Source organism: Coregonus lavaretus, assembly GCF_964263955.1.
Source record: "Coregonus lavaretus genome assembly, chromosome: 3".
NCBI lineage: Eukaryota > Metazoa > Chordata > Actinopteri > Salmoniformes > Salmonidae > Coregonus > Coregonus lavaretus.
In genome coordinates this window covers 67,860,386-67,878,541 of record NC_139990.1, presented here as the reverse complement: position 1 = coordinate 67,878,541, position 18,156 = coordinate 67,860,386, and the positions used below count along the sequence as shown (strand labels likewise).

The following is an 18,156-nucleotide window of genomic DNA, read 5'->3' as shown; positions in this document are numbered from 1 at the left end:
TTCACAAAGTCTGCTGCCTCAGTTTTGATGATGGCAATTTGCATATACTCCAGAATGTCATTAAGAGTGATCAGATGAATTGCAATTAATTGCAAAGTCCCTCTTTGCCATGAAAATGAACTTAATCCCCCAAAATCATTTCCACTGCATTTGAGCCCTGCCACAAAAGGACCAGCTGCCATCATGTCAGTGATTCTCTCGTTAACACAGGTGAGAGTGTTGACGAGAACAAGGCTGGAGATCACTCTGTCATGCTGATTGAGTTGAAATAACAGACTGGAAGCTTTAAAAGGAGGGTGGTGCTTGAAATCATTGTTCTTCCTCTGTTAACCATGGTTACCTGCAAGGAAACACGTGCCGTTATCATTGCTTTGCACAAAAAGGGCTTCACAGGCAAGGATATTGCTGCTAGTAAGATTGTACCTAAATCAACCTTTTATCGGATCATCAAGAACTTCAAGGAGAGAGGTTCAATTGTTGTGAAAAAGGCGTCAGGGCGCCCAAGAAAGTCCAGCAAGCGCCAGGACCGTCTCCTAAAATGGATTCAGCTGCGGGATCGGGGCACCACCAGTGCAGAGCTTGCTCAGGAATGGCAGCAGGCAGGTGTGAGTGCATCTGCACACACAGTGAGGTGAAGACTTTTGGAGGATGGCCTGGTGTCATGAAGGGCAGCAAAGAAGCCACTTCTCTCCAGGAAAAACATCAGGGACAGACTGATATTCTGCAAAAGGTACAGGGATTTGGACTGCTGAGGACTGGGGTAAAGTCATTTTCTCTGATTAATCCCCTTTCCGATTGTTTGGGGCATCCGGAAAACACCTTGTCCGGAGAAGACAAGGTGAGCGCTACCATCAGTCCTGTGTCATGCCAACAGTAAAGCATCCTGAGACCATTAATGTGTGGGGTTGCTTCTCAGCCAAGGGAGTGGGCTCACTCACAATTTTGCCTAAGAACACAGCCATGAATAAAGAATGGTACCAACACATCCTCAGAGAGCAACTTCTCCCAACCATCCAAGAACAGTTTGGTGACGACCAATGCCTTTTCCAGCATGATGGAGCAAAGGCAAAAGTGAACTAAGTGGCTCGGGGAACAAAACATTAACATTTTGGGTCCATGGCCAGGAAACTCCCCAGACCTTAATCCCATTGAGAACTTGTGGTCGATCCTCAATAGGCAGGTGGACAAACAAAAACCAACAAATTCTGACAAACTCCAAGCATTGATTATGCAAGAATGGGTTGCCATCAATCATGATGTGGCCCAGAAGTTAATTGACAGCATGCCAGGGCGGATTGCAGAGGTCTTGAAAAAGAAGGGTCAACACTGCAAATATTGACGCTTTGCATAAACTTAATATAATTGTCAATAAAAGCCTTTGACAATTATGGAATGCTTGTAATTATACTTCAGTATACCATAGTAACATCTGACAAAAATCTCTCATAACACTGAAGCAGCGAACTTTGTGAAGACCAATACTTGTGTCATTCTCAAAACTTTTGACCATGACTGTACATACTGTAGTGTACCATCATCACATCACAATGACTTTAGGTCGATGACCAATGTTGACTTCAACTACAGCATAGTAAACCAGGACCTAAAGTACTTTATTCGCACCATACCTAAGGTCAAACCTATCTCACCTTATTATGAGAAAAAAAATCATAAATAATAAATACATCTTAAAACTGCAGTTAAGTATTCACATAACATCAGGTTGACAGGCGGCCTAACAGCGAATGTGATTAGTCTACAAGTTGAGACATTTTTAGTGATTTAGCAGACGCTCTCATCCAGAGCGATTTACAGTTAATGCATTCATCTTAAAATAGGTAGGTGGGAGGACCACATATCTCAGTCATAGTAAGTACATTTTTCGTCAATAAAGTAGCTATCAGCAAAGTCAGCGCTAGTAAGGGGGGGGGGGGGGGGGTGTTAGTTCACGCAAGGCTTCTTTTCCCCTTCATTTTTTATATATCACGCAAGGCTTCTTTTCCCCTTCATTTTTTATACCGGGGGTGGGACGGTGCAACGGGGGTGCTGTGGGATTATTTAGGACACGCTTTGAAGAGGGAGGGTTTCAGATGTTTTCGGAAGATGGGCAGGGACTCTTCTGTCCTACCTTCAGGGGGAAGCTGGTTCCACCATTGGGGTGCCAGGACAGAAAAGAGCTTTGCCAGGGATGAGCGGGAGCTGCCCTTCCGTAGGGTTGTCATAATGGTGTACTCGGGTTGGGGTGTAGGGTTTGAGAGACCTTATACTTTGATTGTTAATTTATGATTTCAGTACGTCACTGTCACATTTTAGATTCCTTGGCATGGTTACTACAGTGGGAATGCACTATTTGTCTTAAATTAGAGCCTATTTGAGGAGCCATCAAACCAACGCGGGAAGGTTGGAGGAGAGTTTAAAGAACCGCGGGGAAGCCGTCGCCAGGATTAATGCAGGATTTTTATAAGAAATTAGAGGCTTAATGAAGTGGATAAAAAAGCTGTCAGTGTTTTATTGCATCTAAATTGTGGGGAAGTGGTGTTTAGTTGCCTCGCCTACCTCTGCACATAACGGGTCGTCAGTGGCTGTGAGGTTTATTTTAACTGGCAAGGCACTTTCGTAGCAGAGCCATTCAGCTGATATTTTGCACAGTAAACCAGTTGGCCACACAATTGTTGAACCACAGCAAACTCAACAAAATTTGCAATTTCTGGGCTAATGTTTCAAATAATAGCATTGTTGAAAAATGTAGGCCTACGTGTTTATCCTATGATTTGATTAGCCTATGTTATATGGCAAATATATCGATTTCTTTATTTTTTGTCATTTAGCAGACGCTCTTATCCAGAGCAACTTACAGTTAGTGAGTGCATTCATTTTTCATACTGGCCCCCCGTGGGAAACTATAGATCAAATACAGATGTTTTTAGGAAAGTTTTGGTTGAGCTTTTTTTCTCCAAGTCTATTGTGTTGTGGTTTTTTTAAACGTGGTTGTCGGATTTATATACTTTACTTTACCTTCAGCATAGGCCATTGACGAAGGCCGTTGTTCTCCATCTCTCTCCGTTCAGGGCAAGTTTTTCCACAGCGAACCAGTTGAGGCCGCTCTCAGTCATCTCTGCCTGGACATCTCTCCTCCAAGTGTTTCTGGTTGCTCCCTGTGGTTGTGGCTAGGGTTAAAAACATTTGGATTGAGTCTATCATAGCCAATGTTGTCATCCCTGAAATACATAGTGAAATTATTCAGGTAGATTGGCAAACTGTGAATAGCAATACACGATGAAAAAATGAGAAGTCATTTGGCACCATCTAGCGTTCATTTCCAGGTGTGTAAAAAGAGGCTGGAGATTTGGCAAGCTAGCACATGAGTTTATGATACTGTGCCAGATACCAGATTTCATATGATACAGCATTGTGCCCTAGTCTGCCAAGGACCTAATGTCATAAAACATCAAGTAAAACCAGAAACATTTGCTTTTGATGTGCAAGTGTTTATTTCATGTGAATGATAAAACCTCTGGCAGAACTGACAACAGTGGATTTACTATAGTCCCAAATGTCTACTATTTGCAAAAATCAAATGAACAAAACAAACACAGGCAAAAAACAACACCTTTCTTGCGTTCAGGGCAGAATAATGAAATTTGGTCATTTTTTCCCACATTTCATTTTAATTGTTAGACCTGGTCTCCCCTACCCACAGTGAAATACAATGAGCAATGCTATGCTGAGAATAATTCAGCTTGATGACACATTATTGCATACATGCTTGGAATGGGTTTTCATATTGGCTTCATGCTGCGTTTCGTGTTTTTCGTGTGGATTGCTGTGATAAAACTGACAAGTCCTTGCCGCAGAACCCTCAGCTAAAGTGAAACCTTCACAATGTTAAAACAAATTTGTAATTCAAGGTAATAGATAATAGCACAAAGACCTAATTCTAAATCCACCAGAGTTGTGCTATATGGTACAGAGTAATGGAAAGTGACTGAACTGGACCTCAACAAACAATTCACCTTCCACACATCTTGTCTGCTAAGAACACTCCACATCTGTTGGCCTAACGCATTAAACGCCAACCTCCTCAGACAAACCAGAAGCAATGGCCCAACTCCTTGTGACTCTGAGACTGACCTAATATAGACACCGGAATGCTGATCTCCCAACACCAGGAGAGCTCGAGCACAGTGGAGTAGATTGCCAAAGAAGCGCCAGAAGTGGAAAGCCATGGTTGCTGTCCTATATGCGCCAGACGGCGCGATGGGGATGAGTGAGTGTATCGACCAGTCACATAAGGCAGGGTTTGAAGAAGTGGTGACCAGCATTTCATTGCCACCATTCTGTTCACCATTATAACCATCATGAAATTATATGTCCATTGATGCCACACAACCAGAATATATAGATCCCATCAGAGACCTTTCCTAGTTAGACTGGTCCTAGATCTGTTTGTGCCTTCTTGCCAACTCTTCTGTTCATTGTCACGCCTTGGCAAGACAGCACAAACAGATCTGGGACCAGACTAGCTCATTCCTAATGGCATCGGACTCCACCTGCTCAGTAAAGAGAAGGGTCATGCTCAAAGAACTTGTGATGTCATACATGTATGAGTTGCACACAGTTGAAGATTGGCACAGTTGGTTGGGTGTTATTAGCATTTGGTCTAAGGCAAGCATCCATGCGGGGCAGTATTACGATTCGGTGCCAGAAAATATTGCTAAACTGACTACTGTATGCACAAGGGATATATATATATATATATATATAGAATGTGATTGTATTCCATACATCATTTGATAGCCAAGCCAAGAGAATAAGCCAATGCAATGGGATATTTCCAGAATACTATATTTAGAATATGTTGTATGTGCAAGATTCTAATGAATCAGATATCCAACTGCAACATATTGTAGTTAGAATCTATAATGTTGTTTGAAAATTTATAAGCATCACTGATCACAGGTTTATTTTTTAGCTCAGTTTTCCAACATGGCATAGCATTATACAGTATGACACAACAGCAACTTTGAGCATAGGGCATACACTGGCAAACCAACATGATGGGGCACAGTCATGAATCCATAATCACAAACTATCCTATTTTCCAGCCACACACACACACACACACGTACTCAACACACACACACGAAGAACAAGTGGACACTACAATCCCTTTAGCACTCTGAGGAACCCTGTTTTCTTCAGAAGTAGTGAAACCAGAAGCAAAGTCTTGGGCAGCATACAGGTGAGTGAGTAGTGAGAGAAAGCTTGCAACAGGCAAGCTCAATCTAAATAAGGCCTTGAGAAAGTGTTACTATGTGCGTTTTGGATAAACACCAAGCATTTCTTAGAGATTTCGACTCATAAGTCTGCACAGGGTTACACAACTATACTGATCCCCGTACAGACTTTGCAGTTTCTTCTCCTTATCGAGGGTTACATCAATGTTTAAATTTTTTAAAAGTAGTTCTTCACATGGATGAACCAGCAGCTAAAACAGACAGCGATATTATCAAGCTTCCTCAGGGCTCTTGGGACTTGCAGCACGTGAGGCCTTTTCTCACTGAAAGTTCCCAAATGCCAAATACGCTTTTGCTTGCGTATAGCAGTCCTGTTGGACTTTCATTTCGCTGTTTTTACTGGTGGCAAACGGTGCCGAGAAAACAATGCCTTGTATTCACACGAAATTTACGAATGTTCCTAGTATCTCTGCATTTAGTTTCCCTTCCATCCTAGCTTTGTAACCTCGCAATCCTCCTTACCCTCTGGGCTTTGGGTTCAGCGCTGACTCTTCCTTTGAATTTTTTGCTCTAGTCCTCTTCCTGTGATTTTTAGGATCTGGGAGCGAGAGATATGATTGGTTTACTGAAAACCCCAATCCATTAGTCTTTTCCGCACGCTCCCTCCCCATCTTTCTTTCCTTTCCTCTCTCTGTCGGTCTGTCTGTCTGTCTGTCCATCTGTGTTTAGACAGTGCTCCGGGGGGTGCCGTTGAGTGTCACAGCCTTGGTGCAGGGCGTGCCGGCCGCCTGGGAGCCCGTCCACGGTGTGGAAACGCCCACCTCAAACACCTCGTGGACGGCCTTCCGGAAACAGTGGAAGTTGTAGTCTATCAAGCCTGGGGAGAGATAGGTGTCAATGAGAGAATGGTATGAATCTATTTTCACTTCTGTGATCTTAGAGACTTTGAATTTCACTCAGTCGATTACTCCATAAGTCATGTATTGTTGAAACAAAGAATAAAAGTAAGTTGTGAATAAAGTATCACCCTATCAAGATAAACCATTAACGCCCAGTGTGAAGAACATTTACAAAAACAGTGGCAAAGAAAAACTAACTAGCAACAAAGATGGCCTTCATCAGCCACTTAAATGAGTGTTAGCGCCTGAGAAGCTTGAAAATCAAGAGACTCAAGACATGATTAATTCCTTAAATAAGACTGTGCCACTCTTCCATTGAAATCTGTCTGAATTTTCCACTTGTGGGAGTGAAGTCACACTTGATTGAACAATAATGGGTAGAAGCTATTGACAGACTGCTTAATGAGGAAATGCTGTGGTGGATGGCTTGCCTTTGCGCTCAAAGCTCTCCTCTCGGAGGATGCAGACCAACGCCAGGAACTTGGTGACCTCTTTCAGGTAGAGGACTGTGGTGTTGTTCAGCTTGATGATGGCCATGGACTCCTTGTCGTAGGCACTACCACTGCCGTCCTCCTTCAGACTGGAACACAAACACACAATATAGAACTGTCAATGTAAGGAACTTATTAAAATTTAAAATGTGCTCGATACAGAGACCTAACATATCAAACTTTATAATAAGACACTAAACGCCTCATACATGCTTATAACAAGTAGTAAAGTATTATTTTATACCTGTCAGCTTGAAGTAAAGTGTGGTCCAAAACATTACCGCCAAAACACGCACGCACACAGCTGTAAACTATACATATCTGACAGGAATTCAGTTCTACGGGCCTTACCCATAGATGCAGGAGACATCTATAACCACGTCAATCATGTCACAGCACAGCTCATAAGACTGCATGTCCACCGGACTGCTGTCTGTAGCGATGTAGATCTTACTGACCACGTCAAACAGAAAGGCCTTCTCTATGCCGGAGTTCTGAGGACGGAAGGAGGGGAAAAGGGAGATGAGGGGAAGAGGGGAAGGAGGAGGGGCAGAGAAACGCCCTCAGTGCACATTTGGTACTCCTAAAAGCTATGTTTGGCAGAAATCTCAGAGCTATCTTTCAGGTCATATCAACAGCAAGGGTTTCAAAATGAATTATTGAGCTCCTAAGTTAAAAAAGAACATATTTTATTTACCAATGCAAAACTGTGGTGGCTTAGCGTACATGTATTTTGACTGGGATTGAAGAGACTTTGGGGTCTGGAAGCTTGGTATTATACAACAACCATAAAAGCAGCGCATGAAAGAGTCATCAGGGCTGACGAGGATGATGACACACTGTGAGTCACACACCAGACACCATTTCAGCTAGCGCTGGGAATGGCCAGGGACCTCATAAATCAATTTAATATATACCATCACAATAAATCCATTATTTATTTTAGGCAGGTCTAAAGAAACATTATGAAAATGCATTTCAGAAGAACAGAATGTGAGTTGGCCTACTGTATGTTATCTGGCTATGTGCCATGCCATAGGCTGTAGGATTGTTCATTTAGCAGACAAGATATGCTTATAAGTCCAGTGCCATTATTTTATATTATATGATTAGGATGCATGATTTTATAGTAAGAAGAATATAATTGAACTTAGTTGAATAAAATAGAAAGGATATTTTTCCCATTCCAAAGCGAGTATGGATATGAAGTGGCTATGTTGAGCGTAAAGTGATAATTTGAAACAGGTCTTATTTGCTATATTTAGAGTTATTTGGCAACTTTGTGAATGATACAAACCTTAAAAATGTCTTAGAAATCAAAACATATATGGGCTGCATGATGCATGATGGCCCATTATCAAATGGGCAGGAACAGCAGCAATAGCGAATGGAGGCCACCTTCCCGCCAGTTCATTTTTCAAACATGCCGGGTAGGCTACTCTGGTTACTTCACTCCATGCATCAACCACTGTTTGAGGAGCATGCAGCCTCTCGCTGCGTGACAGGTGATATTCCACCCAAACTCTGTATGCCATGGTCTCTCCAACCCTGTTCCTGCAGCTACCCAGTGCTTAATTTGGGAAACCAAGTGAAATCTGTTCAGGAACATTGATAGTAACATGTTTTCACAACGAAACATTTCATTAAACTGTTGACAGCCACTCTCTACGCGCTTGAGAAAGGAATGAAGGAGAGCGAGGAGGAGATGGAAACGCACAGTGGTGAGATTCTGTAGCTAAAAGGTAATGTGTCAGCCTATACATTTTGAAAATATAAAACAATTCCCTATTACTAGGCTATTCAAAATCAAATACACTATAAATTGTAGGCTAACTCTGTAAGCCACCCTGCACAATCAACAGCATCGCCTAGACCTATACGTTCTCTCCCAGACTCATGGATAGAACGTTTGGAACGTAGCATAACGTAACCAGTCCATCCAGTACAGTGAGGGAAAAAAGTATTTGATCCCCTGCTGATTTTGTACGTTTTCCCACTGACAAAGACATGATCAGTCTATAATTGTAATGGTAGGTTTATTTGAACAGTGAGAGACAGAATAACAACAACAAAATCCAGAAAAACACATGTCAAAAATGTTATAAATTGATTAGCATTTTAATGAGGGAAATAAGTATTTGACCCCTCTGCAAAACATGACTTAGTACTTGGTGGCAAAACCCTTGTTGGCAATCACAGAGGTCAGACGTTTCTTGTAGTTGGCCACCAGGTTTGCACACATCTCAGGAGGGATTTTGTCCCACTCCTCTTTGCAGATCTTCTCCAAGTCATTAAGGATTTGAGGCTGACATTTGGCAACTCAAACCTTCAGCTCCCTCCACAGATGTTCTATTGGATTAAGGTCTGGAGACTGGCTAGGCCAGTCCAGGACCTTAATGTGCTTCTTCTTGAGCCACTCCTTTGTTGCCTTGGCCGTGTGTTTTGGGTCATTGTCATGCTGGAATACCCATCCACGACCCATTTTCAATGCCCTGGCTGAGGGAAGGAGGTTCTCACTCAAGATTTGACGGTACATGGCCCCGTCCATCGTCCCTTTGATGTGGTGAAGTTGTCCCCTTAGCAGAAAAACACCACCAAAGCATAATGTTTCCACCTCCAAGTTTGACAGTGGGGATGGTGTTCTTTGGGTCATAGGCAGCATTCCTCCTCCTCCAAACACGGCGAGTTGAGTTGATGCCAAAGAGCTCAATTTTGTTCCCATCTGACCACAACACTTTCACCCAGTTCTCCTCTGAATCATTCAGATGTTCATTGGCAAACATCAGACGGGCCTGTATATGTGCTTTCTTGAGCAGGGGGACCTTGCGGGCGCTGCAGGATTTCAGTCCTTCACGGCGTAGTATGTTACCAATTGTTTTCTTGGTGACTATGGTCCCAACTGCCTTGAGATCATTGACAAGATCCTCCCGTGTAGTTCTGGGCTGATTCCTCACCGTTCTCATGATCATTGCAACTCCACGAGGTGAGATCTTGCATGGAGCCCCAGGCAGAGGGAGATTGACCGTTCTTTTGTGTTTCTTCCATTTGCGAATAATCGCACCAACTGTTGTCACCTTCTCACCAAGCTGCTTGGCGATGGTCTTGTAGCCCATTCCAGCCTTGTGTAGGTCTACAATCTTGTCCCTGACATCCTTGGAGAGCTCTTTGGTCTTGGCCATAGTGGAGAGTTTGGAATCTGATTGATTGATTGCTTCTGTGGACAGGTGTCTTTTATACAGGTAACAAGCTGAGATTAGGAGCACTCCCTTTAAGAGTGTGCTCCTAATCTCAGCTCGTTACCTGTATAAAAGACACCTGGGAGCCAGAAATCTTTCTGATTGAGAGGGGGTCAAATATTTATTTCCCTCATTAAAATGCAAATCAATTTATAACATTTCTGACATGCGTTTTTCTGGATTTTTTTGTTGTTATTCTGTCTCTCACTGTTCAAATAAACCTACCATTACAATTATAGACTGATCATTTCTTTGTCAGTGGGCAAACATACAAAATCAGCAGGGGATCAAATACTTTTCTCCCCTCACTGTATGCATAATTATACAGTCCACACTCAAAGGTGATTACTAGAGTATAGGTTAGACCAATTATGTACCAAAGACATCTTAAATCCGTTTTTCTTTATGTTTTTCTGCCATGTGTAATATCCGGTAGGTATGTATAGTATAATGGCACAATCATTATTTTAATTCTGGGGGGTTTTCGGGCTTGGCCTCATATATAGGTCTATGCGTATGCATAAGCTCTAATATGCATATGGTGTGTTTTGAATGAATCATCACCTTAGAAAGCGCTGTCCGTTTCATTGTGTTAAGGCTTTGAAACAACATCTACAATGACCATGTTTTCCACTCAGTTTCAACCTGTTGTTGAACTTCTTCAAATTGATCAATCACAGTGAGGTGAGTTTTAAAAGCATGATACCGTTTTGAAGAAGTGTTTGATGTGATTTTCGATTGCATTTATGTCAGAGTGGTTAGAGGGGCAATAGAGCCCTGAGTACCAGGCCATTAGCGACCTGATGGTCATTAGCGAGGTGGGTACTACAATATTATCATGATACTTTGGTGCCGATACGATATGTATTACAATTCTATATGTATTGCGATGCGATACTGGGATTTTATTGCGATTCGATGTTCAACAAATTTCGCACCATATGTCTGCTGTAGAGGCACAAGAGGGAGCCATGAGAAAACACGTTTTGATCAGTCATGGAAATAAAAGTGCTGAAAATATTTTGCTCCCTATTTAAAAAGAAGATGGAGAACAAGCTATGAAAAATACTAGAGTTTTGGTGCAGGTACAGCCAACTAGCAGGGAGGGACTAGCTGAACTTGTCTAATGAGAAACATGAGTTTCCGTTGCAAAATGTTTTGTTATGGTGTGCACTAATGAATACGACCCAGGTCAAACGAATGAAAGAAATGCAAAAATGCCTTCAAATCAAACACCAAGAACTAAATCAAGAGAGAATTTGGTACTTACGGATATAAAGATGTTTAGAAGGTTTTCCAGTGTTGGCAGCTGTGGGATAAGCTTCTGGACCACTTTACTGAAGGCCTCGAATATCGAGTGGTCATAGATACTTGTCAAATAGAAACTGAAAGATATATAAAAGAAAGGGAAGTTAGCTATTGGTTTGCACAGGTTAGAACAGATATGATAACTAAGTTCCTCGTGCTCTGTAGTTCAAGTAAAACACAAAGTGAGACTGGATCATATCACAAAACAATAGGGAACATTAGAAACTGAAAGCATTTCTCAGCTTTAAAAAACACACAAAGATAACCTATCGCTTTATAATGACCATGATGCTACATTTTGGGACAGTCCAACTGTAGAAACTAAAATATTAGCAAAACAATGTATTACAAAAGCATTACGGTAGCGTAACATTTTAAGGAATTCTATGAATAATAGTAGTGATAGAACATTGGGAAACTTTAAGCACTGCAGTTCTAACCAATAGAACCAAAGGTCCTAGAGAAGAGAGGCCAGTGGATGTGACTACAGACTTCGCACAGAGATTTTTTTAGATGTCTTTGTGGTGTTTTTTAGATGTCTTTGAGATGTCTTTGCAGTGCAGAGAACAAAACACATCCCAACTCAACATGACATCCCTCCTCCCAGCTTCACTATAAATCCACCACTGATCCAACTGTCTGGCCAACAGCAATCTCACCTTTCTTAAAAATCGGCCTACATCTCAGGATGGAAAGGCACACACTCGATTGAAAAACCTAGTACTGGAAATCTGCAGAGCTCTAGCGTGTTTGAACCAGTTTGTCTGTTCATAAAACGACTCGCTAGGCTCAGTATCATTAATGTATAAATGGCCTAGGCCTATATCTGGGAAATTATCATTAGGTCATATGATGATATCCCTGTCGAAAACAACCATTACAGCAGAATTCAAAATTTGAGGCTATAGCTTCAACTTCAAAAGAGAAAATAGCAAACATTGAAGTATGAGCATAACGGTACATGATATATAGGCTATATACTATAAGCTCTATAAGTCTACATGTAATCTTTCTGATCCTTTAACAGACAGTTTGTATTATGAACACTTGCTGTGGTGTTTGTTTGTTAAGAGGCCGGGGTGGAATCTGACAGTAATGCTCGAGGTATGACAACCATGCGCTGGAAGTATACAAGCTAACCCTATGATCCAGGCCCACACAGTGACAACTGTCCTTGTCATTTATATGTTATTGCACCACTCACAGTCAAATGTTGGACCAAAACAAGGGCTGTGTTTCGCCCCACATCGCCTTGGAACGTGGACATTTTTTTTCATCCATGTGTTGTATAAAGGCAAGTCATAAACTGCCCAAACTTCCTTATGCAAAGTAAGAGAGACGGGTTCTAACAGCTAAGCTAACACTAACATGAAACTGCTTGAAGCAATTTTCACTGCATCAACATCAGTGGAATCTCAAGTGTGATCTGATTCAGTCAGATTTCAGCCATATTCCAAAACCAATCCTGCTATTTAGAAAATAACCAAAGTGACAGTGGCAGAAGCCACAGGAAATGACTTGGCAGCACGGATGACTAGCTTATGTTGTGAAAAAAAGATGGCTGAGCAGTGCTAAAACTGCTAGCATTTTAGTCAAATGCACATCAACTGAACTCCCATGAGGTCATTGCTGGGTTGAAACAGTAGAAAAATAGAATACTAACCAACAATAGCAAGGCAATAAGTTGAGAAGGCTAATTAGCTTAGCGTAGCTGCTCTTTCTGTAGGTTTTCAATGGGAGGATTAAAAGGATGGTTAGATTTTTTGAACTATCCCTTTAAGGGTGAGTGTCTGTGGACCTACCTGAGGTGAAGCTTCTCTAGGCTGGCGTCTGCCAGGTCGTCGTTGGCTCTCTGGTGGATGTCCCTCTGGGTCTCGATCTTGTGGTCGTCGGAGAGGCCGTCCACTTTGTGGATGAACACCTCAAAGTTAATCTCAGGGTTGACCCTGTAGGCCCGCGACACGGTGAGGTGGAGTCTGCCCAATGCCTCCACATAGTCATCCTGGGCAGGGAGAAGATTAAAGAAGAACACACGCACAAACAGAGACAGACAGACCGAGACACACACAGAGAGCCTTAGAAAAAGGTAGCTTAAAACAAAGTAGTGTACAAGTGTGCTTAAAAAGTCGACTACATGCATCCTGCTGCCTGCATGCACATTTCCATGTCAATACTATCCAACACGCATAACGCAATCCCCTACACCCATATATCCTACTTGTTACAGTCCCAGTGGTGGAGAGGGTGAGCCAGAATTCCTGGAGAATTAGGCAATTTTTTTTATTAAAGCTATCAAAGATTTCAACATAACCATCATACAATCCTTCAGATTGCAAAATCTCAAAATCCCACTGCAAAAATGTGTGACAACATTGGATGTGTTGAGCAAGCCTGCCAATTTATTTCCCTGCGAATTCTGCATCTGCACTGAGAGATACTGAACGCTAGTGAGATATGGAGTGCCACAATGCCTCAGTACAGTGGCTTGTACAAACACTTCCTAAATTTAACTCAGCTGGAAAATCAAAATAAACTGGCAAAAGGATACAGTAGGTTTGTTGGACATACAACACCTGGGACATGTTACGTAGTTACAACCTAGTTACACCTCACAGATAATTGTGACAGCATTAAAGGGCTAATCCACCCCCAGAAATACAAATCATGAAACTCCTGTCAAATTGGTGAAAGCCTATGTTCGATCAGTGGGTAAAACAACAATTTCCCCCATGATTTAACTTCTAAGTGGTCTGTTAGTGAAATCAGGAAATCGTGTAGGAATGCGTCATAGCTACATGGTTCTCGTCACTGGAGATTCGGGATAACACACTATGACATTTCATAACGCTTTTTTAAAAATTAGGCCTACCTGCACTCCAGATCGCCAAATCAGCCAATAGAAGGTATGGGCATACTTGTCTAGAACACATACATCCATTTATATCGTCATGACAAAGTATATACTGTATTTCGCTTAGATGTGCTCAATCTAAACAGTGAACCAAATGATTCAACTCAGTTTCTCCTTCAAGTACAATGCCGCAATTTGCCCTGTGTGTCTGTTGGAAACGTGGAAAAGGGACGTTATTCCTATAGCAACGTACTCTGCACACGCTCTGGTAAGAGGCGAACTCGGTGAGAGACTCCTAAATTGATAGTGCAGTTTAAGGCGATTTTACAGCTAGCTAGCTACTTCACATGCTGATATTGACTTTGGTATTTTTGTGTGTAGCTATGTTTGCTAGCTAGCTACCTAGCTAGCCAGCCAGTCCAGAGAGAGTATTGCATTGTGGGTTTTGTAGTTGACTTGCGCTGCAACAGATTTCCACAACAACTTTCACATTGCTACCAACCTTGTTATAACCACAAACTGAAACATTTGTTCACAAAAAGAATTGTTATTTAAGACTGTTAATCATAGGAATTAGTGGTTTGGGGTGGATTGTCCCTTTAACGTTGAGAGAAAACACCAGCAATGAGGACACGCTGTCCTGTTCCGGGTTATAGGGATGTGACAAAAAAAAAAAAAACACACAATTACACGTGAATTCACAATGCAGGAACGGTTTGGGTATCAAGCATTGCACTTGTACTACCATTACTGTACTTCAATTCTTCTAATTTCACTTCTCAAAGTGTTGCCATAGAGGACTTCACTGCTGTCGCTTGCCTTTTTGGTGAGTCGACTCCAAAATAATTTACTCCTCGACTCCTTCCACATCGACTCCCGGTGTCGACTCCCATCTCTGAGTGTCAAGATTCGGTTCAGCTATGAATCGACTTTTAAGATTCAGTATTTGTGGAACAAAGGAGACTGATTAGTGGACGTACTTCCGAAGAATACAAACACTCGCATCTTTCATATCGTGCTAGCAAGGGACGGAGAGAAGGGCACAATATAGGTAGGTCGGCCACCAGACAGACAGAGTCAGAACCATGCACTAGGCCCATCTATCGGCAATTAAAAAGCTGGATCTCTCAATGGAATGCTGTATCTCGCAATTTCTTAGCTTCCAATGTCTCGCAACTTCAGTAAAGCAGGGCCTATCATCAATGAATAGGCTAGGATATTGAGCGAGATGCAACACGTCGCTCTCACAGTCACACACAGTATATGCACGGGTTCGCTTCACGCTGTTCACAGCGAGGTAGCTTTCTTAACGTTAAGGATCCCAATTTCATTTAAACGTTTTAACATTCACACCTCTAGTTCATTAGGCACCAAACGGAAGAAAACGGAGTGAAACAGGGAGGTCCAATAAGAAACGCTCAATTTCGTATTCCGTTGCATAATGTTTGAAAACATTTTTCTCTGCGTGTTCTACTAAACACAACCCAGAAAGATAGAAATGTAGTGACTCTGGGAACTCCTTTCAATGCGATCATTAAACTGAGATAGATATGGCATCTTTGATCCCTTATGGCCTCCCTGATCAAATTAGCTTTGATTTAGATAATGGTTAAGATCACTTTGTTCCAGCAGTTAGGATAACAATGTGCACTGTCTTGGGAAAACATCTGTGACAATCAATTGTCTTTGAAGCGGTGGGTCACTTAACGTTTCAACATTAGAAGCTTATCCTGTGCTGCAGAGTAGAAGTATTCTAGCCTAAGACTATATCATCCACTTCTCTATAAATACAAATTATGTTTATAAACTATACAGTTCAGTCTGTTTGAATACATTTCATTCAGTGTAAAGGCCATAGAACAGGTTCAGTCATTACCCATGACATGAGTGTTCTGTTAAAATGCTGTGGTCTGAAGGGCTTTCTCCCTTTCTAGTAATTATATTTCTATGGGATCAGACATTTAATCAATTATGGTTATCAACATGTCAGTAAGTCAGTCAACCGTTGTGTTTTTCATTCGTTTCCACTCAATCTTTTCACCTGTGCGTCAATGACGAATATCAAAGCCCCCGTGCCTCTGAAGATCATCTCGTAGTCAAAGGTGGGGTCGAAGAAGTCCACTTGACCCGGGAAGTCCCAGATCTGGAAGTTGACAAATGAGCTACTGGAGATGTCGTCCTTGTAGATCTTGTTGGTGCTTTCCAGGAACAACGTCTCGTTGGGAGACATTTTGTGGAATACCACCTGAAACAGGCAATTAGACATAGTGATGTTAAGACAAAATGACCACACCTAGAACTACTGCTTCCTTCTCAAAATACCAAAGAGAGACTTCATTTTGAGAGTTTGTTATTCCGTCACGGAACTGGGGTCACTACTACCAGAGGAAAAAGCCAAATCACATGCTTCTGGACTAGCGAGAGGCTTAAGGGAAGAACGTACTCTGCGGCTCAGCACTTAGGGTCATGGATTTACATGGGCCTTCAACAACAGTGTAGCACTGCACAACCATAGCCTATGAATGAAAATATATTTGAAAGGAACACAAATAAGCCATGTAAATATATAGTTTGGCACCCTTAAAAGAAATGCTCCTGTACTTCGGTGACTAAAATTATTTTTTTTAAACGTCCCGCTTTAGCCTGGATGTGTCAATATGTAGTTCATACATGCATAATCTATGAGCAGAATTACTGTTTTATCTCAAATAGCCACAAAATCCCTAGTTTGAAAGCAACTGTTTTATGTGTTGTGACTCTTGTATCTTCTACTACTGAAGCAGAAATACTTTCAGATTAATTTCAGTTTACATGATTTCTCCCGCACTGTATCAAATGGGTGAAGGCATTGCCCCCAGCATCTTAACAACGCCAAAATGTCTGCAAAAAAACAACTACATCTATGATAAATTAGTTATCTAGGCTACAGTGTACAATCTAAAAGTGGCAAATGACGAATAAAGCCCTTAGAATTTCTCCCAACTAAGGAGTAAAGTGGTACGTGCATCTTGAATGAATTGTATTGTCCTGGAAAGAGTATACTTATTGAACCATATAAGTGATGATATGACTTGCAAAATGTAAGGCGTGTAGCTGTATCTCTACTGTCATGAGTAATATAATGTTGACTGCAAGTGTCTGACAAGTTTTGGAAGGCCAGAGAAGGGATTTTAGAGAGGCACAGTCCCGTGCCCAATCCATACAGGTGATCACACCGCGCGCACACACACACGAGTGCCAAACAACAAACATGCTTTCACCTGATAAATGATTAACAAGTTACCTTGCAAACGTTTATTTGACATCAATACGGTTGAATTAAATTGTGTTGTTTGCACTCGTTAGCTGAACAAACAAGCTAGTTTCTAAACCTGACCATCTCTGTTGATGCTAGCTATACTAACATGTTTGCTTGCTTGTCCTGTAGCAGTAACTTGCTATCCAGACCAGGATGACAACTGGTCTTTGACATAGAAGTAAGGTATGACGTTCAGAGTGGATGCATGTTACTATATTAACCTCAGGAATGTTTAGAAGTTGTGGCAATGTTAGCTAGCTATCTCAATAACTGGTGATGATAGCTATAGTTGCTGTTTGAACCAAAATAAGGCGTTATGTAAAGACAGATGAATCATGTCCGCCGAGATCTCTTCCTACCTTCTGTATTGACGACTTGCCACTTCTCCGCAAACCCATCAACAGAATTCTAGGTTTACTGTCAGATGGAGTTGGGCTATCCTCGATGTCGGCCTCCTCTTCTCCATAGCCAAAATCTTTGGGAAACGAGTCCGCTACCCCGTAGCTGTCTGCCAGCGGCTCCACTTCGTACTGAATCGACATTTTGACCCGACGACGCGCGCTTCCTCCAATCCCCACTCACCCTATTAGTTTTACACAGTCCTGCTTTTACCGACAGATCCTTCCACTCCGCCGATAAAACGTAAAGTACAGTTTAAATGCATAAATAATGTCAATGTTACTTTCAAATCCAGAGTGTGTTGTAATATTCTCCCTTCTCCTTTAGATCTTCGGGTCCCCTATGTTTCCCTTTCGCCAAAACCCTGCTCTTGAACCCACCTCCGAATCTAATTGGACGATGTAGATAGGATACGAATAATAATTGGTTAACCAGGG

At 41.8% G+C, this 18,156-nt stretch overlaps 1 protein-coding gene across 1 annotated transcript; it reads right to left on the bottom strand.

Annotated features, from left to right (window-relative positions):
- Window positions 1–4,932: 4,932 nt before the first annotated feature.
- Window positions 4,933–18,085, bottom strand: LOC311113745 (ras-related GTP-binding protein C-like). The gene is made up of 7 exons (XM_084157047.1): window positions 17,680–18,085; window positions 16,064–16,267; window positions 12,974–13,173; window positions 11,134–11,248; window positions 6,979–7,121; window positions 6,568–6,716; window positions 4,933–6,114 (listed from the first exon to the last, which is right to left on the bottom strand). The coding sequence occupies exons 1-7, from the start codon at window positions 17,860–17,862 to the stop codon at window positions 5,963–5,965; spliced, it is 1,146 nt and encodes a 381-aa protein (XP_084013173.1). The 5' UTR covers window positions 17,863–18,085; the 3' UTR covers window positions 4,933–5,962.
- Between the last annotated feature and the right edge of the window lie 71 nt (window positions 18,086–18,156).

What these genes read in the sequence shown, in the direction of transcription:
- LOC311113745 (XM_084157047.1), bottom strand. Translation starts at nt 17,862, where the DNA reads ATGTCGATTCAGTACGAAGTGGAGCCGCTGGCAGACAGCTACGGGGTA. An exon ending in TTCTAAACATCTTTATATCC is followed by an intron (nt 7,122 to 11,133) that starts GTAAGTACCAAA and finishes TTCCGTCCTCAG; the next exon opens with AACTCCGGCATAGAGAAGGC. An exon ending in GGAGAGCTTTGAGCGCAAAG is followed by an intron (nt 6,115 to 6,567) that starts GCAAGCCATCCA and finishes ATCTCTCCCCAG; the next exon opens with GCTTGATAGACTACAACTTC.